The 27,728-nt window shown below is 36.2% G+C and overlaps 1 protein-coding gene across 9 annotated transcripts in view; it reads left to right on the top strand.

The window, feature by feature from the left end:
- The window catches only part of NOL4 (nucleolar protein 4), a 429,971-nt gene that overhangs the window by 357,722 nt on the left and 44,521 nt on the right, over positions 1-27,728 (top strand). For 8 of the 9 annotated variants that reach the window (XM_060613572.3, XM_060613571.3, XM_060613568.3 and 5 more), the window contains one exon: positions 1,556-1,736. In XM_060613572.3, the coding sequence (XP_060469555.1) occupies positions 1,556-1,736 (181 nt within the window). Of the gene's footprint in view, positions 1-1,555; positions 1,737-14,839; positions 14,930-27,728 lie in introns of all 9 variants that reach the window. The other variant, XR_009604343.2, reaches the window with a different exon arrangement.

Raw genomic sequence — 27,728 nt, 5'->3', positions numbered from 1 at the left:
ATCCCATTTTAAAAATAATCTTCATAGCAACCCAGGGGCAAGCTGTCAGCCTTGAGAAGTTTGGGAACTAATAATTAAAAGTTGCTTACAGAGGTAAAATGTGACTCTAGGGGATATTTATTTTTTTATGTCATTAAAATCTATGCTTCTTTGAAACCAGTAACAGCAATCGTTCATAAGGAAAACACGAATTAACTTTATATTAAACTTTTGCCCAAAAGATACTGCAGACCAGATTTTATTGAGGCTTTCATATGTTTTATTTCTCAGCATATAGTGGACTGCCAAGAACATTAATAATGCAAATCTGTGTTTGAACACAAATGACTCCCTACAAGGCCTGTTTTGATTATTAATGGAATTAATTATCTGCCTGCTCTATGCAGTTACTGTGGTTTGGAATAACAGTTAATAATGAAAGACTAGGCAAATTTTAAAAATAGCATGTTTAATAATACGAATTAATTCTATCCTACAAAGAATCAGTGAGCAAATATTGTGGAGACAATGCCTTCTCTCTTCTCTCTTTTTACTCGTCATGAAGAAACTCCTCCTATAAGTGTATTTTATTGTCATTTTTCAAACACAGAAAAATAGACTGGGATGTTCAGAAAGGCCACCAATTTTGCCAAACTGGGAACTCAGATTTTATCATGTTGCCCAAGTAATTTTCAATCAGGAAACTGGGAAGTTATGCAAGTAGTGGAATTGTTTGAGGCTAGCCCCTACCAGGGACCCCAAAATTGCTTTGAAGAATCGAATATTCTGCCTTCTTTCAGAGTTTCAATGGCGACATGTCTTTACAGAAAGAATACTTCACACAGCCTGGTGGTTTTCAAAATGCTGTAGATGCAGTGATTTTATGAATGTAGATCAAACACGGCATAACGGCACGTCTTTGTGCCCTCGTCCCACAATCTCTGGAACACTCTGAGTCATCTCCCCCCAAAAGCCTTACAGTTCCATGAAGCGTAGTTAAAATCTATTTCTTTATAGAAAAGAGAAGTCATATGCATAAAAAAAAAAAAAAAATCCATGGGTAAACATCATGGATTCACTTATCAATGTTCTGGTAAGCTTTACTCATTTAATAAGCTTAAGCTGAATATATAAGACCTGTCTGTGTTCTACTGTGGAGGAATATATATGTAATAGGATAATGACATAGTGTATATAATATTATATTATTATATATATATAATATATAGTGTAGGATAATGACGTAGTGTATATAATATTATATTATTATATATATGATAATAATATACATTTAGGTTGATTTCACCTCTGGGCTATTGTGACCAACTCTCTTCATGTAATTTTAAATTCAGTTGGAAACTGCTTGCAAATTTTGCTCTACCTCCAATCTGTCTCGCATCGTTACTTCCTTTTAGCCAAGTTGTTGAAAACGTGCATGTGTGCCAACCTGATGTTGACCATATATGTATATTTTTTTCTTATTCAGTGCCGACCCGTAGATAACAACGGGATGGTCGTAGTCAAGGCGAAATAGTACAGTGACTTGACAAATAACGGAATGCTGTTGTCATTGCAGGACGAATCTGCCCCAGCTGACAAACAGTGTAAACCAGAGGCGGCCCAGGCCACTTACTCAACCTCAGCTGTTTCAGGCTCCCAGGAGGTGTTGTACATCAACGGCAATGGGACCTACAGTTACCATAGTTACAGAGGTCTAGGAGGGGGACTGCTTAATCTGAATGATGCTTCCAGTAGTGGTGAGTCTTTACTATTTATTGTGCTTTTTCTGTCCATTTGGGGATAGCAAATTCTCTAAATCTGAGAGAAGAAAATGAATATGCCTTGATAAGCAACAGTGCCAATCTGCTAAAAACAAGACCATTTAATACAGAATATTTGCCTCCCTACCCGGATATCTCCCTATTCTGTTGCTGTTTCTGAAAGTGGCAGCACAGTTACGCAACTGGAGAATTGTACTCAAAAAAAAAAAAAAAATCTCAACTAGTGAAATAGCAAAAAAAATTTTTTACCAAATAGTTATACATTCTTCCCCCCAAAGCTGTAATGCACTATTCATCAAGAATAATGACACATTTTCTCAGTGTTCACAGAGGTTTTTGGTTTGGAAAATATGAGGCACCAGGAACTTTACTTGATAAAACACACACAGTAAACCTAACATACATGTGGAAACAACACAGAGAAACGACCAGTGGCTATCCATGCCCCACCAGCACTGAATGGTGTACTGGGGCCAGCTCATACCAGCTCATTCTTCGTAAATTGTTAGGAATTTCTTGAGCTTATATACCAAAATGAATTGCAAATATGTACTATAAAAGGAATAAAATACGTGGGTGAATTTCTTATTACTGGGTCGTAGGAAGTGCTTTCCTAAACTATACTTAAAATTCAGGGAAAAAATAAGTTTCATTACACAAATGCATGCACACATACACACACACACACACACACACACACACACTTTTGCATGACAAAAAAACACTATGTGTTTATGTGTAAGAATAAATCATAAATTGGTAACATTGTTAGCTACAAAAGGTTAATAAGCCAATACATGGAGTTCTTCTAAAAAGAAAGAAATACCCAAAATTATATATTACAACATAAGGCTAGAAAGTGAACTCACAATTCCCAAAGAAAGCCATGCAAATGTCCCTTAAATATGGGTAAAATTACTCAACCCCAGTCACTTCTAATAAAGAGAAATGAAGATTAGCAAAAATCCAAATATTTACACAATATTCCTTTGACAAGGCTGTGGGGGAAATGAGGACTCTCATGCACAGCTTGTAAAAATGCAAAAAGTTGGGGTGGAATTTGGCAGTATCTAGAAAAGTTAAGTATGCATTTACCATTCAGTCCAGCAATTTCTTTAGGAATCTCTTGTTAGGAATTTATCTCAAACACATATGGGCAAAAATACAAAAAGATATATGCAGAAGGGTATTCATTGTAGTGTTATTTATAAATGCAAGAAAAAAAGGATTACCAGTAAAAATGTCTATCAATTGATGGCTCGTTGACTCATTTTGAGTGCATCCAAACAAGAGAGTAATATGCAGCTATATATACTCCAAGTGGTGAAAAGTACCACAGTTTGCTAATATTCATTAAAGAAGGACTTATATAATTTTTTTAAAGTGTATATAGAGGCAGGAATGGGGGAGAACAGTTTGGAGAAAGGAATATAAGCAGAATTCTGAAAGCATAGTTGGTTTTTATATTTTTATTTTAAAAAATTTAACTTTGAACAGTTTAAATACATAATTGTGAAGCAAACTGACTTGAAAAATTCCTGATATCAAAAGTAAAATGATGCACATGAACTTTATCTGTGTTCACGAGCAGTTGGCATAGCCCCCACACAGAGGAAATTTTCCAAGTGATCTCAAAAACCATAATTTGATTCCACAGCATGCAAGCCTACGATAAAACCTTAAACTATTTTCAGTAATCATATTATTTTGGGCTGTTGTCTGTGTATTGTGATTTAAAGCAAAGTTGTAATTATTTTGATGTCTGTGAAAGTTGGGATTTTTAGCAAGGGGCAAAGTAGATATAGACGTAAAAGCAATATGTTTAAGGAAAAACTCCCATTATCGTGTATTTGAATTGGTAGTATCAGTGAGAATTCAATGCATTTTTTGTTTTTTTTTAAAAAAAAAAAAACATATTTCTTCTTCCACTGAAAATTGCCTGAAAGAAATACCAATTTTAATTTTAATATTTAATTAGGCTTGTGGGCTTTTAATAGATTTCGGAGCAAATTGCATTATTAATGTCAAAGGAGTATATACTCAAAATCATTTACTTTTATAATACTGCAAATATGCTCTGAGTGTGTTCGGGGATTACTCTTCCTTGAAGGCTGGGGCTATTTGGTCTGGTTTAAAATTAAAGGTGCTCTAAGGACAGAATCACTGAGCTTTCGTCTGAAGCAGTTACTTTCAACTCAAAAGAGGGGTGCCCCAAGTTGAAAGGAAAAAAAGAAAGCATCTCATTTGGGAAGGAAACTAAGTTTTAAGTGTATATTCTGTTTTTCCAAAGCTAGGGAACCTTATCAGCTTTTTTCAAGTTTTGTTTGTAGTGCACAAGTCAGAAGGAAAGAGAAAGTTTAATACCAGAAGGGGAAAACAAACAAAACCTGAGCATTCCTTTTAGCCTACAAAGCTGGAAACTGACAATTCTTTTTAAATATTCGACATGGGAAGTAAGACCTGATAGGTATTTCAGGACTTATCAAAACCTTATCAAAAGAATTGGGGTGGAGTGCATTGGCTATAGGTTTTAGAGATAGAAACCGTATTTTTTAGTCTTGAAAAATCATTCATTTATTAAATTATTTAGCATCAACTAATAACAATAGCTACCACTTAGCAAGTCCTTCTGGAGCTTCCGCGTAATCTCCGTTGAATCCTTACACAGTCCTCTGAAGATATGTTTTGCAATTTTGTGGAAAAATTAATTGAATTTGCCCCAATTAAAAAAAATAATAATGCCTAGACACCACTTGCCTTTTTCCTAGCATGATTGAAACGTATTTTGTGAGGCTCAGAGAGATGAAGTGATTTTCCCAAGGTCTCTCCTTAATAAAGGGAGGAGCCAGGATCGGAGCACAGGCTTTCTGACATCAGAGGCCACGTTGTAAACCACTGAGCTAACAATCTGTGTAAAGGAAGCAAGTACTAAAGTATGTGATATCCTTAGGTATGAACTAATCTACTTTTTGTCTCCAGAAACACTCCCATTCTGGACATTTTATATAATGAATGGATCATACAGTATGTGGTCTTTTATGTCAGACATCTTTCATTTAGCATGATGGTTTAAAGGTCCATCTACATTATAATATGTATCAATACTTCATTCTTTTTTTATTGCCAAATAATGTTCCATTCTGTGGCCATGCCATATGCTGTTTAGCCATTCATCAACTCATGGGGACTAGGATTTTTCTCACTTTGGGGCTACTACGAATAACGCTGTAAACATTTATGTACAAGTTTGTGTATATATGTTATGATTCTTTTGGGTATATACCTACAAGAGGAATTGCTGGTTTATTCGTATGGCAACGCTATGATTAACATTTTGAGGAAATAACTCAAAATGAGATAGATGTCTTTTCATTTATTATCAATCTTTAAAAATTTTTCTTAACTATGTCTTGTCATGCTTACACTACAAGCTTTATACTTCTTTGCTGTTTCCTTTTGTGATGCTATTGTAGACGGAATGCTTTCCTTAAAATATTATTCTATATCTTTTCTACTTTTGGAGAGTGGGTAAAGTAGTAGTATTAATCATTTAAATGTTTGGTAGAGTTAAGGAGTGATGATATCTGTGCCTGGGTTTTTCTGAGAGGTTTTCAATCACTAACTCTCTTATTATAGGTTCACTTATATTGTCTCTTTCTTCTTGAGTCAGGTAGTTTGTGTATTTCCAGAAATTTGTCCATTTCAACTGAATTATCTAATTTATTGACACAATTATTCATAAGATTCCTTTGTAATCCTTTTTGTTTTCATAAGGTCAGTAGTGGTGTTCCCTCTCTAATTTCTGATTCTGGTTACTTGAGTGTTCTCACCTTTCTTCTTGGTCACTCTAGCTAAAGTCACGTCAGTTTTCTTCATCTTTTCAAAGAACAGCTTTTGGCTTTATTTATTTTCTGTATTTTTTTTCTATTCTCTATTTCATTGATTTTTTACTCCCATACTTATTATTTCTTTCATTTTGCTTACATTAAGTGTAGTTTGTGCTTATTTTCCAGTGTCTTCAGCTGAAAAGTTAAGACATTTATTTTTTTCTTCTTTATATATAGCCATATTGTGTTTTTGTCTTCATTTACCTTAAAATGTTTTCTAATTTATTTTTTCATTTCTTCTTTGACCCACTGGTTATTTAGGAATATTTTCTTTAATCACCATATATTTATAAATTTCCCAATTTTTCTTAATGATTTCTACTTTTATTCCATTGTGACTAGAAAGCATACTTTATAGATTTCAATCCTCAAGTTAAAAGTTTGTTTTATGGGGCGCCTGGGTGGCTCAGTCAGTTGAACGTCCGACTTTGGCTCAGGTCATGACCTCACAGCTCGTGAGTTCGAGCCCCGCATCAGGCTCTGTGCTGACAGCTCAGAGCCTGGAGCCTGCTTCACATTCTGTGTCTCCCTCTCTCTCTCTCTGACCCTCCCCTGTTCCTGCTCCGTCTCTCTCTGTCTCAAAAAGTAAATAAACGTTAAAAAAAAATGTAAACAAAAAAAAAAGTTTGTTTTATGACCCAGATTGTGATCTGTCCTAAAGAATGTTCCATGTTTACCTAAGAATGATGTGTATTCTGCTAAACACAGAATATTTAGCACCCCATCTGTGGTGGGGTCTTTGTAAATGTACATTATATCTAGTTGGTTTATAGTGTTGTTCGAGTTTTCTATATTCTTGTTGATCATCTGCCTAGTTATAATATCCATTATTGAAAGGTTATTGAAGTCTCCCACTATTATTGAATTGTTTACCTTCATTTCTAACAGCCTTTCATTTATTTTGGGACTCTGTCATTGTGTGTGTGTGTGTGTGTGTGTGTGTGTGTATTTATATATATATATATATATATATATATATATATATATATATATATATATATGTTATATATTATTAATGAATTGACTCTCTTATCATTATAAAATATCCCTCTTTATCTCTAGTAACTTTTTTAATGTTTATTTTTGAGAGAGGGTACACCCATGCATGAGCAGCAGAGGGGCAGAGAGAGAGAGAGAGAGAGAGAGAGAGAGAGAATCTCACACAGGCTCCATGCTGTCAGCACAGAGCCTGACTCAGGGCTCAATCTCACCAACCTGACCTGAGCCGAAATCAAAAGTTTGATGTTTAACCAACTGAGCCACCCAGGTGCCCCTCTAGCAACTTCTTATATCTACGTTGCCTAATATTAGTTATTTCTGTAACACCAGAAAAAGGCAATGGTAACTTGGATTATAGGTAGTGGTAGTACTGAAAATGAAGAGAAGTGGGCAAAATTTTGGACATGGAAGTGACATATAAAAGAATGCAGGACAAATTGAATATTGCTTATTACCTCTACTCAAATACAACCAAAATAATTTACCTTTGCTTCCTAAATGGCTATGTAATTTTGGAAACCCAATGCCAAATGAAAATGTGGAGCCTCTTATTTAAAAATTAATATCAAGATGGTGATAACAGAGCATTACACAAAGCATGGTTAGTTTTTGGTTATTTTTTGTTTGTGTGTGTGTGTGTGTGTGTGTGTGTGTGTGTGTGTGTTTTCATTGTTTCGTTTGCTCTGTTTTGTTTTTGAGAGAGAGAGAGAAAGCCTGCATGTGCACATGAAGAGGGGAAGTGAGAGAAGGAGAAAGAGAATCTTAAGTGGGCTCCACACTTAGCATGGAGCCTGATGTGGGGCTTGATCTCACAACTCTGAGATCATGACCTGAGCCGAAATCAAGAGTGAGATGCTTAACTGACTGAGCCACCCAGGCACCCCACATGGGACTCTTCTGAGCACAGGATGTTGTGAAACACATACATGCCCACTTTGTTCCTTTGATTTATTTAGCAAATTGGATGAACACTGTGTTTTCATAAAAACGGCAGATAGTTACTGGCGGGAAGAAAGATAATATATGCAAAGATGGAAAAGATTAAAGATACAAGTGAGGATATTTTGAGTTTTTTGAGGAGAGGAGAAAACGGGCAGCTGCCAATCGTGAATAAATACTGAAAAGGCCTTTAAAGGAAAAAAAATTGCTATGAATTATTAATGAGCAATGATCCAAAAAGAAAAAATGTTGGTTCTTCTTGGCTCTATGGCTCTCTTTCTTTTTAGGAAAATGATGTTATCTAGCCCTTTTATGCCTCAAGGTTCACCCACCTGAACTTTTCTTTGACCTGCCCTTTTCACCCCTATGTCCCTCATTTACTAGTCATCTTTTAAATCCTGAACTCAAAGCCTGGATAAAATGTAGTCATAATTTTCACAGCATCCTGAGTTTGTCCTTTGAAGGATGTACCACAGCGTATGGTCCGTTACACACACCACATGCCCCTCCACACATTCACACACATATGTTATCATACTACGTTGGTATCCATTCCTCAGTTTTATTGCTCAGTGCTACTTAAAAGCCACATAGGGAATCTGGTATAGATCGCCCATATGCCACCATGTAAGTGGTTAGAAAGCAGGTTTGATAAATTAGAAGTTTAAATGTAGGTATTGTAATACTATGGTGAGGTTTACCTTGTATGTAAGTTACCCCCCAAAACCTATCATAGCATGAAAGGTCTAAAGGGACCTGAGAAATAATTTGATAGCAACCTCTATTTTTTAAAGGCTATAGAGAAAGAAACAGGCCAGGAAAGTTAGGTACCTTGCTCAAAGTGACACAAGCTGACTTTTTGGTTATTTAGTTCATATGTCTTTTGGTTTTTATATATCGATATAACGATCTCCTGAAGACACAGCAAAGGACAATGCTGAACAATCCAGACTGTGTACTGCAGCAAAGAAACAGGACTAACAGAATAGCCAGTGTGGCGTGCAACATGCTAAGGTTCAAATGGGTGGCTTTCTTTGAGCATTCGCTTCGGGATGAGTGTAGGGGAGTTTAAGAAAGAAAGAAAGAAAGCAAGAAAAGAGGCAAAAGACTAGTCTTGATAAATAACAGCTTCAGGCTCCAGCCAAAGAGAATTTCTCTACCTCACATTTGAAAAATAACTCTAGCTATAGTAACGGTAGCACCACAAATGGCTAATTACAGTTGTGAAGGAGCTCTCATTACTGGTTTTCAAAAGTCCATACTACCTGTAACACTGGCAGTGGCTACTGCTATTTTGATAGTGCTTGGCTTTTGCTTGTTTTTATCACAGAAAGGCATCCTGATTGGTCAGGCCCACAATTTCCTGTATTTGGGGACTTTCTTCATAAATTCTGGAAACCCCAAACGTTCTGTCTTCTAAACATGGTATTATCTTTAGTTTCTTGCTTCATTTTTAAGACATCAGAATAGTCATTCCCTGTAACAGATTTGGAGCGATGGAGAAAGGATCTATATACATATATATAAATCTCGAGAGCTAAAAAGGACATAGCAGAAGATTAGCATTGTATGAGATGCAGCATCACATCTGATGGCTGAGAACTCCGGTTAATCTAAGTTTGAGAATTCTTGATTTGGGGATTTGTAGAGATCTTCTGAAAAGTGTAGAATGGAGCAGCTACTTTCAAGAGACCTAAGTGAATTAGCTACACATCTGAGTTTCTTTTTTGTAATGTTTATTTATTTTTGAGAGAGAGAGAAGGAGTGAGTGTACCAGCAGAGGGGCAGAGAGGCAGACACCGAATCTGAAGCAGGCTCTAGGCTCCGCACTGTCAGCACAGAACACGACATGGGGCTCGAACCCACAAACTGTGAGATCATGACCTGAGCCGAAGTTGGACGCTTAACCTACTAAGCCACCCAGGCAACCCACTGTACCTCTGAATTTCTAAGGCAGATGAAGACAATAAGAATTTAAACCATTAACTGGGAAGCATGATGTGGGTAGGCAGCCTAAATAGGAAGGTGAAGATTGAAGGAGACAGATGTTTGTGAAACCTTTTAAACTAATATAATAAGAACACAAACCCTATACATTGTACCGTGTTCAAGAAGAACGGGAGGGCAGAAAGATGAGAAAGGATACCTCACGGCATTTGGACTTAATTTAATAGTAGTTTTGGGTCCTTATTTTCAAATCACTGTAAATAGGTACCTTCTTAATCTATTCAAGCTGCTATAACAAAAATACCATAAACCGGGCAACTCAAACAAAAAACATTTATTTCCCGGAGTTCTGGATGCTATGAAGTCCAAGACCACAGTGCTGGCAGATTTGTTATCTGGTGAAAACCTACTTCCTGGTTCATAGCTGGCCATCTTTTCACTGCGTCCTCCCATGGTAGAAGGAGTGAGAGAGGTCTCTGGTGTCTCCCTTATAAGGGCACTACTCCCACTCGTGAGGGCTGCACCCTCACAAAGGTCCTACCTCCAAATACCGTCACACTGGGGATTAGATTTCAATACATGAATTTTGAGAGGATGGCAAACATTCAGTCCACGGCAGGCACTTTAAGAGAAACAAAGTTAAATAAGAATCACTGATCTCAGGGAACTTACAGATCAAAATGAGATAAAATATTTTTTTTCTTTTCCCGTCTAAACATCAGAATCCTTTAAGATTCTGATTGAATAGCACTTCCTCTGGGAAACTTTACTGTACCTTGCCACCTTGTGGCCCTTTGGGAGAGTAAATTATTCTCCTGGATATGTCTCTATTCTAGCACTGTACTTTTTTTTTTAAGTTTATTTATGTTGAGAGAGAGAGAGCTCAAACATGGGAAGGGGCAGAGAGAAAGGAGAGAGAGCGAACCCCAAGCAGGCTCAGTGCTTGTCAGCGCAGAGCCTGAGACAGGGCTCGATTTCCCAAACCTGGAGATCATGACCTGAGCCAAAATCAAGAGTCAGACGCTTAACCGACTGAGCCACCCAGGTGCCCCCAGCACTGTACTTGAAAGCAGAAATTCTGTCTTGCTCATGATTACATCCCCTGAATAAATATAATAAGTGCTCAACCATTTTGGCTTAATGAATAATAGATTTTTAAAAATAGAACACGTAGTGCCAAAAGTGAGAAAGGTGTAAAGAGAATTATTTATTGAATGGCAGGGGTGAAGGGTTTATTTTAGATAAGGCAAAGGAATCTGAGGCAAAAAGAAAGACTATACTGAATTTGAAGATTCTATGGGTAAAGGAGGAAGCCTCCAAGAAGTTTTATAAACTTCTGCTTTATTTTGAATACGGTAGCAACAGGAAAAGCTTGCCCCTGTTGGAGACTTCCATAGCAAGGAAAGGATGCCCTTCAAATCCTTTGTTAGCCAACCTCCATTTGTTTAGAGCTGGCAAGGGTCTGCACCCAGTGATCCAAATTTTCAAGTTGGAGTGTTATCCAAATGACAGCAGTTACAATTTGTGTAAAGAATTTATTCAAATTATCAAACTGAAATGCGAAGCAAGCAAGCAGCCAATCCTCCCGTTATTATCAAATCCAATTACATAGGACTTTGGAATGCTTTCTTTCTATCCGGAAGTTCACATTGAGCTGTCTAAAGAGGGCAATTGTAGTTTGCTGCAGTTATCCATTGGATCTCTTGAGTCTAAATTATATGCATAATGCATAAGTTAACTACTGATGTTTCCTCTCCACAAACTCCATCAGGCAGACTTTTCAATTTGTTTTTCAACTCTGATATAAACTGGGCTGATATACAGACCGAAATTTAACAAGACCAAATTGTAGTAATAATGGCCATAATAACTAACATTTGTGTCGTAATTTCTAGTTTGCCCGAATCTTTACATCCATTATCTTCTTTGCTCCTCACTAATATTCGGGGTTGTTGGCCATAAAGATGCTTTGGATCAGAACCTATAATTATGAGTCTAAGGAAGCTCGACCATAAGATTCACCACATTCTAGAGCTCATTGATAGTGATACGACTGACTTTGTGTACGGATAGTGATGTCCCTAGGCATCAACATTCTGAACATCACTCTTCATCTGAAATTTTCAGAGGAATACTTCTATTCATGTACAGTCTTGACTTCTCATCTGTCATTCACTCTTCAATCCACTGTAGCTGGCTCCTCCCCACCATTTTGCTGAAACTGGTCAGGGAAAATTTGTCAATGATCCCACTTATTGTCAAACTATAGGTGATTTTTGTTTTACTGGATTTCCTGGCTATATTTAAATGTGTTGATGTTTAGAGCTTTGAGACATCCACTCTCTTGGCTTCTGTGATAATACACTCTCATTTCACTTTGCTCCTCAGATAATTCTTCTCCTGCCACATTCCTGGGCTTTCTCTCTCTCTCCTCATGCCCTCCACACTGGGATTCTCCTCGCCTCCTGCTCTTGTCCCTTTAACCCTCTTATTCTGCACACTGCTCAAAAGGAAGCCGACTAGCTCTTAGGGTTTTAGAATATGCTAAGAGTGGCATATCTCACCCATGTTTTGCCCTGATCTTCAGATTTTATATTTGGTTATCTACCAGGTAGCTTGATCTAGATATCCCAAGAAAACTCATATTCAATTACTTTAAAATAAATTCTTCATATCAACACCTACTGTTGCCTGTCTTATGGGGTTATCTCATGCAGGAATGCCTTCCTCTTCACCTGACTCATATCAGTTATTATGTTCTCTATGATAATTTTCTAGTTGCCTCCTCCATTAAGTTTTCTTCCTGTATGTTCCCATGATACCCTGGGCATGCCTCTTATTTAACCAGTTACCTACTTTTCTCTATACTGGACTGTGCACAGTTTGAGGACAGGAAAGGTGACTTTTTTTGAGTCTCATATCACCAGTGTTGATAGATAACTGGCTTATATTCATGTTCAATGAATACTAGATGGATAAATGAATGATTCATAAAGGAATTGTTCCAATAAAATACTGTACCACTTTTGAGAACTTAATTAAATCTAACTGAGCACAGTAATAATCAGTTGAGGATGTCTTCTTACAGTTCTCTTTTTCTCTTAATACCTTGAAAAGCACAATAATGGAAGAAGAGAAGTGTTTCGGATCAAACATTTAAGACAAATGTTTTGAAATACATAAATTCTGTTTTAAACTGTATTCAGCTTTAAGTCCTCTGACTCAAGAGAGAAATGTTTACATAGTTACCTGGGGAACCGTTTTTACCTTTACCTTATCCTCTTTATAACCTCTTCTGGTTCACTAGCCATATGCAGAGTAGTGTGGAGGCATGGGGAGGGATCCCTCATCATCCTGCTCCAGAAGATCAGCTGGGTGTTTCTGTTGTGTGAAAAATACATAAGATCTATTATGTAAAATTGTGTAGATAATGATTTTACAAAGTAGAGCCTAAAAGGGACTCACAGAGGTTAAGCCATCCCCTATGGTTAATTTGTATGTCATTTACACAATGGAAAGATCTACATGATGATAACATGTGAAAAAAGATGACGATGCGATCTAATTAAAGTCAACATAGTTGGGATTATGCAGTTATTATACCTCAGTAGATTCCAATAAACCTGAGTTAGTTTTCAGTGCACATTCTATGGCCCATAGTGGAGACTTCATTTGTATCTGGAGATTGTGCCATCGGGGTGTCTAACTTGTGGCTCTCTATTCTTAGAAAGCCCATTTCTTCCATGTGAATTCCTCTGATGACCTGTCTTGATTAGTATATTTTCCTCTCTTAAATTCTACTCTTTTCTGTCCTTATTTTGATTGCTTTTCTTTTCTTATAAATATAAGTTTCTCCACTTCTGCACTATCCAATACAGCAGCCATTAACCACATATGACTATTGAAACTGAAATTAATTAAAATGGAGTAAAATTTAAAATTCAGTTTCTCAGTCACAGCAGGACACATTTCAAGCGCTCAGCTGCCAAAGAGGTGGGTGGTACTATATTGAATTGAACATTTCCATCACCACAAAAAGTTCTATTGGAAGAAAAAAAAGTTCTGTTGGATAGTGCTGATCCCAGACACTACTCTTCTTACCTTACACCATTACACTGACCTTTGGATGGTTTTATTACTTCAGAACTTTTTCTACATTTATTCCATTAAGCTCCTTGCGTTTAATTATATATGTGTTTTTCTCTCAATAAAATGAGTGAGGTCAATGAATAGCTTTATGGAAACCTAAATGGTGATTCTTAAATAGTAATGCTTTTCATTCAAACTGCTCAGCCTTTAATTAACTTTGTAGCTATGTAGGGGCTCCAGGAAGAGCTACTAAGTTGTACCATAGGTGTTGAAAACTTCTTTGGTAGAGGCTGGCATTGCTTTAAAACTAGAAACAAAACCAATTTTAAAAGAATTTCATTGTGACAGAATTTCAAATTGTGTGCCATCTAGAGAAAGCAAGACCAAAGTGAAAATGTTTGAAATGCCACTGAGTTCATTCTATTTTTCCAGCTTTTCCCACATGGACCATGATAATAACCTAGAACTCAGGTGAGACTATGGAAGATTTACACACATATGTACTGAGATAACATGGAGCTTCAGAGAGACAATGCTTATCTGTAAACTTTAATGATTGGAAATTATGGTAATCAGTTGGAAAAAATGGAAGGGAAATGATAGGAATTGTCTGCAAAATAAATGGAAGCAGCTTTCAGTTTCTCTGACTGAGCCCTCAAATCTTCCACCAGGTTATTGTGAGGTCTGGGAGCCACGGAGAAGGGGCTCTAAAAGAAAGGAGCGGCCCTGTGCTTTCCCTGGACTACCAAGCATACGTAACGGGTTTTACAGGTCAATATTGATCAGGCTTTCTGGCAGCAGGTTCTTAAAAGCCCTTCTCGACGGTAAAATGGGTCTTTATTTACTCTTAAGATCCTCTTTTTGTTTTGTGTTTTTGTGTTTGTGCCTCCTCACCGAAGGGAAGGAATGAAAAGGCGACTCATTAGAATTCTGGGACCTTTCTCTAGGATACAGTTCAGGGCTATCCAGGTGTTATGAGTGCATAATGGTTGGTTTGGCTTGTTTTCCTTCTACAACCTCCTCTGAACTTTGTCATGTCCTCTGGGAATCTGTCTACACAAACAGGTTAAATTTTACTGGCTTCACCAGCCCGCTGCTACTCAGGAAGGAGCTCTTTGGGGAGTTCAGAATGTTCTACTTTTCTAGGAAGTCAGAAATATCACTCTCTGTATGAAAATTGAATTAGCCATTTTCTACATTCCTCTTTCCTGGGTTCAGGTACTGATGCACCTTCCTGAAATAGGCACCAGGCTGCTCCCCTGCCTCAGTAGAGATCTTGAGTCTGTCTGCCTGAATCACTCCAAGAGGGTAGGAAGGCCAGAGTTGCCTTATTTTTTTCTCTTTCATGTTAACAAATTTCAAATGCCAAATATGATTACAATTACAATGCTAATATTTTCCTTTTGTGGTTTCAAGGCACACAGTCATTTTAAATGACATTTGGTTCTTGGCTAACATACAAATGCTTTTTCTGAGAGCCCTGCTTCCATCCACATATAGTTTCTGGAACTAGTGGAAGTATGTGGGTCCACAGAGTGAAAGGTGCCTTGTGTCATTGTTTGGTCCACTCACTCAAGTTCAGAATTAACAAATGATTAATGCGTGGTGACTAACATTCTGGCCAATATCTCAGTGGCCTCGGGGAAAAACAAATTATATCTGGTGATTTAAACTCATTAGGGGATGATCCTCTTGAGTACAGTAGTCCCTCCTTATCCACAGGGGATATTTCCAAGACCCCTAAGAGATGCCTGAAATTATGAATAGTTCTAAACCCTAGATGTACTATGTATTTTCCTCTATTACATACCTATGATAAAATTTAATTCATAAATTATGTTTTAAGTGTATGTATTTATAAATTTAGTAATTTATAAATTAGGCATAATAAGTAAACAATAACTAATGAAATAAATTAATTATACAATATACTGTAATAAGTGTTACATGAATGTGGTTGCTCTCTTACCCTTTTTGTGATGGTTTGAGATGATAAAATGCCTATGTGATCAGATGAAGTGAGGTGAATGACACTGGCATTACGACATTAGCATTAAGTTACTATTGACCTTCAGACTATACCTCAAAAGGAGGATCATCTGTTTCTGGATGAAACTGATTCCAGGTAACTGAAACCCTAGAAGGGGAAACCATGGATAAGGAAGAACTGCTGTACTCTGAATGTATCTAAAAGCAATTTTTACACTACTTAAATTTAGAAATTTTTTTCTGGTTCCTATTTCTGGCAATATAAGTGACTCTATTGTTCTTGGGGAAATATTGTAAAAATAAACTTTTTTTTATTTTAATTCTGGTATAACATAACATAGTGTTATATTAGTTTCAGGTGTACAATGTAGTGAGTTGTCAGTGCTCTATATTCAGTGCTCATCACCATAAGTGTACTTTTAAACCCTTTCACCTATTTAACCCATCCCCCCACCCACCTCCCCTCGGGAACCATCTGTTTGTTCTCTATATTTGAGAGACTTTTTTTTGGTTTGTCTCTTTTATTCTTAGTTTCTTTTGTTTCTTAAATCCACATATGAGTGAAATCATATGGTATTGTATTACACTGACTTATTTCACTTAGCATTGTATCCTTTAGTTCCATCCATGTATTGCAAATAGCATGGCAAGATTTCATTCTTTTTTATGACTGAGTAATATTCCATTATACGCACACATACACATATCAGTGGATACCTGGGCTGCTTCCATACGTAGTCTGGCTATTGCAAATTATGTGGCAATAAATATAGAGGTGCCTGTATCCCTTTGAATTAGTGTTTTTGTATTTGTTTCGTAAATACCAAGGAGAGTGATTACTGGATCATAGGGTAATTCTATTTTTAACTTTCTGAGGAAGTTCCCTACTGTTTTCCACAGTGGCTGCACCAGTTTGCATTCCCACCAACAGTGCAAGAGGGTTCCTTTTTTCCACATCCTTGCCAACATTTGTTGTTTCTTGTGTTACTGAGTCTAGCCATTCTTACAGGTGGGAAAAAATGCCTCATTGTCTTTTTGATTTACATTACCCAGATGATGAGTGATGTTGAGCATCTTTTCATGTGTATCTTGGCCATCTGTATGTCTTCTTTGGAGGAATGTCTGTTCATGCCTTCTGCCCATTTTTTAATTGGAGTGCCTTTTGGTGTTGTATAAGTTCTTCTATATTTTTTATACTAACCCTTTATTGGATATGTCATTTGCAAATATCTTCTCCCATTCAGTAGGTTGTCTTTTAACTTTGTTGATTGTTTCCTTTGGTGTACAGAAGCTTTTTATTTTGATGTCATCCTAATAGTTTATTTTTGCTTTTGTTTCCCTTGCCTCAGGAGACCTAGCTAGAAAAACACCACTATGACTGATGTCAGAGAAATTACTGCCTATGTTCTCTTCTAGGATTTTTATGGTTTCAGGTCTCACATTGGGAACTCTAATCCATTTTGAGTTTATTTTTGCATATGGTATAAGGAAATGGTCCAGGTTTCCCAACACCATTTGTTGTTGTTTTTTTTTGTTTTGTTTTATTTTTTAGATTTATTTATTTATTTTGGTGGGGGGGGAAGAATTCCAAACAGTGAGTCAACAATGCCATATTCAGCTTCACACAGACAGCACAGATCCCAACATGGTGCTCAATCTCCCAAACAGTGAGATCATGACCTGAGCCAAAACCAAGAGTTGATCACTTAACTGACTGAACCACCCAGGTCCCCCCTAATACCATTTGCTAAAGAGATCTTTTCCCATTGTCTATTTTTGCCTCCTTTGTTGAAGATTAATTGACTGTACAATCATGGGTTTATGTCTGGGTTCTCTATTCTGTCCCATTGATCTATGGGTCTTTTTTTTTTTTTTGTACCAGTACCATACAGCTTTGGTTACGATAGCTTTGTAGTATATCTTGATATCTGGTATTGTGATATCTCCACTTTCATTCTTCTTTTTCAAGATAATTTTGACTATTCCTGGTCTTTTTTGATTCCCTACAAATTTGAGGAGTATTGTTTCTAGTTCTGTGAAAAATGCTATTCGTACTTTGGTAAGGATTGGATTAAAACTGCAGTTTGTTTTTGGGTAGTTTGGACAGTTGAACAATATTTGTCCTCCAAAATCATGAGCATGGAATATGTTTCCATTTGTGTCATCTTCAGTTTCTATTATCAATGTTTTAAAGTTTTCAGAATACAAGTTAAGTTTATTCCTAAGTATATCATTATTTTTGGTGCAGTTGTAAATGGGACTGTTTTCTTAATTTTTTATTCTGCTACTTCATTATTAGGATCTAGAAATGCAACAGATTTCATATATCGATTTTCTATCCTACAACCTTACTGAATTCATTTGTCACATCTAGCAGTTTTTTGGTGGAGTCTCTAGGGTTTTTTTTTTATATACAATTATCAGTTCGTCTGCAAAGAGTGACGGTTTTACTCCTTCCTTACAAATTTGGATGTTTTTCTATTTATTGTCCTTGTTTGATTTCTGCAGCTAGGACATCGATTACTGTGTTGAATAAAAGTAGTGAAAGTAGACATCCTTCTCTTGTTACTGACCTTAGGGGAAAACATCTGTTTTTCAGTATTGAGTACAATGTTAGCTATGGGTTTTTCATATATGGCCTTTATTATGTTCAGGTATGTTCCCTCTAAATGTATTTTGTTGAGAGTTTTCTCATAAATGGGTGTTTTACTTTGTCAAATGCTTTTCTGCACCTATTTGAAATGATCATATGGGTTTTATACTGTCTCTTGTTGATGTATCCCATTGATTGATTTCGAATATTGAACTAGCCTTACAACCATGGAGTAAATCCTACCTGATTGTAGTGAATGATTTTTTAATGTATTGTTGGCTTTAGTTTGCAAATATTTTGTGGAGGATTTTTATGTTCACCAGAAATATTGGCCTCTGGTTCTCTTTTTTTGCAGTGTCTTTATCTGGTTTTGGTATTAGGGTAATGCTGGTCTGGAAAGTTTCCTTTCTCTTCTATTTTTTGGAATTGTTTCAGAAGAGTAAGTATTAACTCTTCTTTAAATGTTTGGCAGAATTCACCTGTGTCTGGTCCTGGACTTTTGTTTGTTGGGAGTTTTCTTTTATTACTGATTCAATTTCATTGCTGGTAATTGGTGTGTTCAAATTGCTATTTCTTCCTATTTCAGTTTAGGAATTTATCCATTTCTTCTAGGTTGTCAAGTTTGTTGGCATATAATTTTTCAGAATATATTCTTATTATCCTTTGTATTTCTGTGGTGTCCGTTGTTAATTCTCTTTCATTTCTGACTTTGTTTGAGTCCTCTATTTTTGATGAATGTCCTAAAATTTGTTAGCTTTGTTGATCTTTTCAAAACCTAGCTCCTGGTTTCATTAATTCATTCTATTGTTTTTTTTCAGTTTCTATTTATTTCTATTCTAAAATTTATTATTTCCTTCCTTCTACTGGTGTAGGTGTTGTTCTTTTCCTAGCTCCTTTAGGTGTAAGGTTAAGTTGTTTGAGATGTTTCTTCCTTCTTGAAGTAGGCTTGTATTTCTATCAACTTCCCTCTTAGAATGGCTTTTACTGCATCTCAACGATTTTGGTCTCTTGTACTTTCATTTTTATTTATGTACTTTTGGATTTCTTCTTTGATTTCTTGGTTGACCCATTCATTGTTCAGTTGCATGTTATTTAACCTCCATATATTTGTGTTCTTTCCAGATTTTTTCTTGTAGTTTATTTCAAGTTTCATAGCATTGTGGTTAGAAAAGAACATGAAATGAGTTTTATCTTTTTGAATTTATTGAGACTTGTTTTGTGTCCTAACATATGATTTATTCTGGAGAATGTTCTGTGTTTGCTGTTTTAGGATGGAATGTTTTTAATATATCTGTCAGATCTATCTGGTCCAATGTGTCAATCCAAGCCACTGTTTCCTTGTTAATTTTCTGTTTCATTAATGTAAGTGGGTGTTAAAGTCCCCTAATATTATTGTATTACTACTGATTACTTTCTTTATGTTTGAATAGTATTTTCTTGTTGCGTATTTCCTTTATTATATAATGCCTTTCTTTGTATTTTGTTACAGTCTTTGTTTTAAAGTCTGTTTTGTCTGATACAAGTTTCCCTACCCCAGCTTTCTTTCCACTTCCATTTGCATGATAAATGCTTTTCCATCCCTTCACTTTCAATGTGCCAGTGTCTTTAGGTCTGAAATGAGTCTCTTGTAGGTAGCATATAAACCGGTCTTGGTTTTTTTATCCATTCTGTTCACCCTACATCTTTTGATTGGAGCATTTAGTCCATTTACATTCAAAGTAATTATTGATAGATACATATATATTGCCATATTGTTACTTGTTTTATGGTTGTTTTTGTAGTTCTTTGTTCCTTTCTTCTCTTTCATAGTTTGTTGACTACTTTAGTAATATGCTTGGATGCCTTGCTCTTTAATTTTTGCACATCTATTACTGGTTTTGATTTGTGGTTACCATTAAATTTACAAATAACATATTATGCATATAGCAGTCTATATTAAGCTGATGGTGACTTAAGTTTGAGCCCACTCTAAAAGTACTAAATTTATACTCCTCTCCCTCTCAAACATTTTAGATATATGGTGTTCCACTGTATAATATGCATTTATTTCATGAATGCCTTGACTGATTTTTTAGATATACTTAAGTTTACTGCTTTTGTGCTTCCTATTTTCCTTATTCCTACTCATGATCTTTCCTCACTACTCAGAGTCAGCCTTAATAGTTCTTGTAGGGCTAGTTTGGTGGTCATGAACTCTTTTAATTTGTGTTTGTATGGGAAATTCTATATCTCTCTTTCTATTCTGATTGATAGCCTTTCTGGATAGAGTGTTCTTTTCCCTTTCAGCACTTTGAATATATCATGTGACTCCCTCTGGCCTGCGAAGTTTCTGCTGAAAAATAAGCTGATAGAAAGCTTATTTTTGAGGGGTGCCTGGGTGGCTCAGTCAATTGAGCATCTGACTTCAGCTCAGGTCATGATCTCAGGGTTCATGGGTTCGAGCCCCGCATCGGGCTCTGTGCTGACAGCTCAGAGCCTAGAGCCTGCTTCCAATTCTGTGTCTCCCTCTCTGTCTGTCCCTCTCCCCCTCATACTCTCTTTCTCTCAAAAATAAATAAACGTTAAAAAAAATTTTTTTAAAGGAAAGCTTATTTTTGAAACACTTTATTTTGAAAGCATTTTTCCTTGTATGTAACTGTTTTCTCTTTCTGCTTTTAGAATTCTTTCTTTATCACTACTTTTTTACATTTTATGTGCCTTGGTGTGGACCTCCTTGGACTGATTTTGTTGTGGGTTCTCTGTGCCTCCTGAATCTGGATTTTTGTTTCCTTCCCCATATTCAAGATGTTTTCATCTGTTATTTCTTCAAATAAATTTTCTGCCCCCTTTTCTCTCTCTTCTACTTCTGGGAAACCTATAATGCAAATGTTATTACACTTCATGATTTTGCTGAGTTACCTTAATGTATTTTAATTTTTTATTATTTTTTTTCTTTTTCCTGTTCAGCTTGATTGCTTTCCATTATTATGTCCTGATTTGTTCTTCTGCTTTTTCTAGTCTACTATGTATTCCATCCAGTGTTTTTAATTGTTAATTGAGTTCTTCATCTCTGATTTTTTTTTAATGTCTTCTATTTCTTTGTTGAGGATCTCACTGAGGTCCTCCACTCTTGTTCTCAAGTCCAGTGAGTATCTTTATGACCATTACCTTAAATTCTCTATCAGACATTTTACTTATGCTTGTTTCATTCAGCTGTCTTGCTGTGATTTTGTCTTCTTTCATTTGGGACATATTCCTCTGGATCCTTATTTTGTCTAACTCTCTGTGTCTGTTTCTAGGTGTTAAGAAATTCAGCTACATCTGTTTCTCTTGAAAGTAATGGCCTTTTTAAGAGGTCCTATAGTGTCCTGCAGTCAATGTCCCCTATTCACCAGAACCTGATGCTTCAGAGTGGTTTCTTATGTGTGTTGTGTGCACCTTGCTATTGTGGCCGAGCCCCATTTGTCTTCATTCCAGTCACCTGCAATGACTCTTTTGGCCTATTGTGGGCAGGATTTGGTCCCTGTATTATTGTTAGGCCAGACTGAGGCCACCTTTGGCTTGAGTTCAGTCAGACCAAGCATTGTCAGATCTGCTGTAGCACCAAATTGCAGGGCCCGCTCCCTATATTCTTTCCTGTGAAGCTTTTGATGGTGGATGTGGCCTGCAGTCAGACCAGATGTCTGCCCCCAGCCAACTGCTGGGGCTGCAGTTGGACTGCTGTGTGTGTGTGTGTGTGTGTGTGTGTGTGTGTGTGTGTGTGGTTCTCTTCTCTTCTTCCTGGGATGGGAGTCACATTGGAGTATTTTGGTACCCTATGAGGCTTGTGTCACTACTTTGGATTGTCTCTTGCCAAAAGCATGTTGGAGAGGGCATGTCCATAAGAGAATGTGGGGGTAAAGTACATGATGCCAGCAAGGTCTGCACCAGTTCACTGTGGGAGGGGACCCACAGCCCTGTGGGAATATTCCTGCCCAGGCTGAGATGGAAGGGGTGAGGCACACTGTTAGCAAGCCAGGTGGAGGGTGTTTCCACTGTGCCACCCAGGCACCTCTCTGATTGTAGTTTTGATTCCCCTTTCCCTAATGATAAGTGATGTTGAGTATCATTTCATGTACATGTTGGCCATTTGGATGTATTCTTTGGAAGGTATCTATTTAGTTCTTCTTCCATTTTACATGTAGATTGTTTTGTTATTGAGTTGTGTGAGTTCTTTATATATTTTAGATATTAACTGCTTATCAAATGTGTCTCACAAATACTTTCTTCCATTCTGTAGTTTCTTTTTATTTTACTGATTGTTTATTTTGCTGTATAGAACCTTTCTAATTCGATGTAGTCCTACGTGTTAATTTTTGCTATTTTTGCTTATGCTTTTTGTGTCATACCCATCACTGCATAGACCAATGTCAAAAACTTCTTCCCTATGTCTTTTCCTAGGAGTTTTATGGCATCAGGTCTTAGATTTAAGTCTTTAACCCATTTCAAGTTAATTTTTGTAAATGATGTAATATAGGGTTCCAATCTGATTTTCCTGCATGTGGCTCTCCAGTTTCCCCAGCAGTATTGGTTGGGGAGTCTATCCTTTCCCTATTGAGTGTTCTAAGCCCCCTTGTCAAATGTCAGTTAACTGTATAGGGAAGAATCTAGCTCTGAGTTCTCAATTTTGTTTTATTTGTTTATGTGCCTATTATTATGCTAGTACCATACTATTTTAATTACTACAGGTTTGTGGTATACTTTGAAATCAAGAAGTACAATGCCTACAGTTTTATTCTTTCTTAAGATTACTTGCATTATTGGGAGTCCTTTTGTGGTTCTATGCAAGTTTTAATATTCTTACTAGTTCTGTAAAAAGAAATGCCATTGGAATTTGGTAGTAATTGCATTGAACGTATAGATGGCTTTGAGTAGTATGGGCACTAACTAACAATGTTAACTCTTCTGATCCATGAACATGGATATATTTACATTTTTTTGCATCTGCAATTTTTTTTCATCAAAGTCTTTTCATTTCCCTTGTACAGATCTTTCACTTGGTTAAATTTATTCCTAAATATTGTTTTTTATGCTACTGTGAATGGGATAGTTTTATTTATTTTCAGATGTTTTGTTGTTAGTGTATAGAAACACAACTGACTTCTGGATGTTGGTTTTTGTATCTTGCAACTTTACTGAATTCATTTATTAGTTTCAACAGGTTTTTTTTTTTTGAGTCCTTAAGATTTTCTATATATAAGATCCTATCATCTACAAGTAATGAGAGTTTTACATCTTTCAAATTAAAAAAAATAAGATTTTAGAGAGAAATAGTTGGGGGGAGTAACATATGGGGTGGGGGGGTGGAGAGAGAGAGAGAGCGAATTTTAAGCAGTCTCCACCTAAGCACTCAGCCCAGTATGGGACTCAGTCCCACGACCCTGGGATCATGACCTGACCTGAAATCAAGAGTCAGACACTCGACTAACTGAGCGACCCAGGCACCCATTTCTTTCTCATTTGTATACCTTTTATTTCTTTGCCTTGTCTAGTGGCTCTGACTAGGACTTCCAACCATGCATTGAATAAGAGTAGTAACAGTGGGCATCCTTGTTTTGTCCCTGATCTTAGTGGAATATCTATCTATACCATTCACCATTGTGTATGATGTTAACTGTGGGTTTGTCCAATAAGGTCTTTCTAATGTTATGTTCCTTCTATACCCAATTTGTTGAGGGTTTTTATCATGAAAGGATGCTGTATTTTGTCAGATGCCTTTTCTGCATCTCTTGAGATAATCAGGTGATTTTTATCTTTCATTCTGTAAATGTGATATATTGCATTTATTGATTTGCATATGTTGAATCATCATTGCATCCCAGGGTTAAATCTTGTGTGGGCATGGTATATAATCCTTTTAATATGTTGCCAAATTTGGTTTACTAATATTTTTTGAGAATTTTTGAATTTTTGAATTTCTGAATTCTCTGTTGAGAAATCAGAAATTTTGGTCTGTAGTTTTCTAGTAGTGTTCTAATCTGGCTGTGGTATCAGGATAATTCTTGCCTTGTACAATTAGTTTGGAAGTATTCCCACCTCTTCAATTTTTTGGAAGCATTTGTGAAGGATTTGCCTTAATTCTTCTTTAAATGTGTGGTAGAATTTCCTATGAAGCCATCTGGTCCTGGGGTTTAGGGTGGAGGTTTTTAATTACTGATATAATCTCCTTACTCATTATTGGTCTATTTAGATTTTCTAGTCTGCCTTTTTCAGTCTTGGTAGATTGTATGTTTTTAGGAATTTATTCATTTCTTCTGGGTTGTCCAGTTCTTTGGTATATACTTGTTCATAGCAGTCTCTTTTTCTATGTTTTTCTGTTTTATCAGTTTTAACTTCTCTTTATTTTCTTTTCTTTATTTATTTAGGGTGTAGTCAGTTTGTTTTATTTAATGTTTCAAGTTTTTATTTAAATTCCAGTTAGTTAACATATAGTGTAATATTAGCTTCCGGAATAGAATTTAGTGATTCATCACTGACATATAACACCAGCTGCTTATTACAACAAATTCTATGTTTAAAACCAATCACCCATTTAGCCCATCATCCCACCCAGCTCCCCTCCAGCAACCTTCAGTTTGTTCTCTATAGTTAAGAGTCTTTTATGGTTTGCCTCCCTCTCCTTTTTTTCTTTCCCCTATGTTCATCTGTTTTGTTTCTTAAATTCCACACCTGAGTGAAATCATATGTCATTTGTCTTTCTCTGACTCATATCACTTAGTATAATACACTCTAGCTCCATCCATTTTGTTGCAAATGGTAAGATTTCAATTCTTTGGTGGCTTAGTAATATTCCATTGTATATATGTACCACATCTTCTTTATCCACTTATCAGTCAATGGACATTTGGGCTCTTTCCATACTTTGGCTATTGTCGATAGTGCTGCATTTATAGCAAAATCAGCATTTTTGTATTCTTTGGGTAAATAGTAATGCAATTGCTAGGTCATAGGGCACTTCTATTTTTAGGTTTTTTGAGGAACCTCCATACTGTTTTGCATTGTGGCTGCACCAGTTTGCATTCCCACCAACAGTGCAAGAGGATTCCCATTTCTCCACATCCTCACCAATACCTGTTTCTTGTGTTGTAACTTTAGCCATCCTAACAGATATGAGGTGGTATCTCATTATAGTTTTGATATGTATTTCCCTGATGATGAATGATGTTGAGCATCTTCTGACTTCTCTTTCATTTCTGATTTTGAGTTCTCTTTTTTTTTTCCCTTGATGAGTCTAGCTAAAGGTTTGTCCATTTTTTTTCTTAAAAAAGAAAACAAAAAACTCTTGGCTTTTTTTCCCCTTCTGCTAACTTTGTGCTTAGTTCTTTTTCTTTTTTAAAATGTCTGTTTATTTATTTAGAGAGAGAGAGAGAGTGAGCGAGCAGGGGACGGGTAGAGAGAGAAGGAGAGAGAGAATCCCAAGCAGTCTCCACATCAGCACAGAGCCTAATGCAGGGCTAGATCTCGCAACACTGATATCATGACCTGAGCTGAAATCAAGACTCAGATGTTCAGCCAACTGAGCCACCCAGAAACCTCAGTTCTTCTTTTTCTAGAGTCTTCATGTATAAAGTTAGGTTGTTCATTTATGATCTGTTTTCTTAACATATGCACATATCATTATAAACTTCCCTCTGATAACTTGTTTTACAGCATCCACAGGTTTTGATGTATTTCTTTTTTTTAATTTTTTTAAATTTCCCTTCTGATTTCTTCTTTGACCTATGGGTTATCCAGAAGTTTGTGTTAAATTTGCACATATTTGTAGATTTTTAAGCTTTCCTCTGGATTTCTAGTTTCATACTGTTGTGATCAGAAAATATACTTCATATGATTTCAGTCTTCTTACATATGTTGAGACTTGTTTTATGTCCTATAATCTTATCTGTCCTGGAGACAATGTCATGTGAAATTGTAAAGAATGTGCATTCTACAGCTGTAGGATAGGATGTTCTGTAACTGTCAGGTCCATTTGGTATAATGTATAGTTCAAGTCCAATGTTACTTTGTTGTTGTTTTTTTTTAATTTTTTTTTAATGTTTATGTATTTTGAGAGAGAGTGAAAGGACAGTGAGTGGGAGAGAGGCAGAGAGAGAGACATACACACACAGGATCTGAAGCAGGCTCCAGGCTCTGAGCTGTCAGCACAGAGCCTGTCACAGGGCTTGAACTCACAGACCACAAGATCATGACCTGAGCTGAAGTCGGCCGCTTAACCAACTGAGCCACCCAGGCACCTCATGTTGATTTTCTATCTAGATGATCTACCCAATGCTGAAATTAGGGTGTTGAAGAGCCCTGTTATTACTGCATTGTCTCTTTCCAAACTTGTTAATATTTACTCAATATATTTATATGCGCTGATGTTGGTAGTTATATATTTACAAATACACCTTTTTCATGAATTGATACCTTTATCATTATACAGTAACCATTGTTGTCTCTTATTAAAATTTTTGGTTAAAGTCTATTTTGTCTGGTGTAAGTATAGCTAAACACACTTTCTTTTGGTTTCTATTTGCATTGAAATTTTTTTCATCCCATTACTTTGAACCTATGTATGTCCTTAAAATTCAAGTGAGTCTTGGGGGCCTCATGTAATTGGGTCTTTTTTTTTTTTTTTTCATCCAGCAAGTGTATGGCTTTTGATTAGTGAATTAAATCCATTTACACTCAATTATTGATATATGTGGACTTGCCAGTGACATTTTATTAATTGCTTTCTGGTTGTTTTAGATTTCCATTTTTTTCTTTTTCTCTGTTTCTAACTTCTTTTGTCAATTGGTGATTTTCTGTGGTGGTTAGCTCTGTTCCCCACCCCACCCCCTTTTTTTGTCTTTAGTAATCTATTCTAGGTTTTTCCTAGAGGTTTATGTAAAACATCTCCGATAAAAGAGCCCAATTTTAAGCTTATAGCAGCCTAAATTCAGTTGCCTACAAAATCTTCATCTTATTCCTCCCGTGTTTTATTTTTTTTGGTAGAAATATTTATATTTTGTATTCATTAAATTAAAGTAGCTAGAATTATTTTTAATTTTAAGTGGTTAAACACGATCTTATTATAGATTGAAGTCTGACTGTATATTTACTTTTACCAATGTTATATACTTTCCTATGTTTTCATGTTGCTGATTAGCCTCTTGTCAGCTTAATACTCTCATATTAGAATTTTTTCATGGCAAGTCTAGTTGTGATTAACTCCTTCAGCTTTTGTTTTCATGAGATTCTTTATTTTTCCTTCAATATCTGAAGGATAACTTCAGATAACTTCCATATAGGTAACTTCCATATAGAGTATTCATGCTTGGTAATTCTTTTCTTCAGTACTTTCCTAGCCTGTAGGATTTTTCCTGAGAAATCTACTGATAGCCTAGTGGAGGGTTCCTTTGTAGGTTAAAATCTTTTTTCCCTGGATTCTCTTCTATCTTTGACATTTCCCAGTTTCATTATGTTATCCTAGGTAATGTCATTTTACATTGAGATAATAGGTTGAGGTATTATCTTTCATGA

This window comes from Panthera onca, chromosome D3, assembly GCF_046562875.1.
Source record: "Panthera onca isolate mPanOnc1 chromosome D3, mPanOnc1 haplotype 2, whole genome shotgun sequence".
Lineage (NCBI taxonomy): Eukaryota > Metazoa > Chordata > Mammalia > Carnivora > Felidae > Panthera > Panthera onca.
The sequence above is the reverse complement of the archived record's forward strand: the minus strand, read 5'-3'. Positions and strand labels throughout refer to the sequence as shown.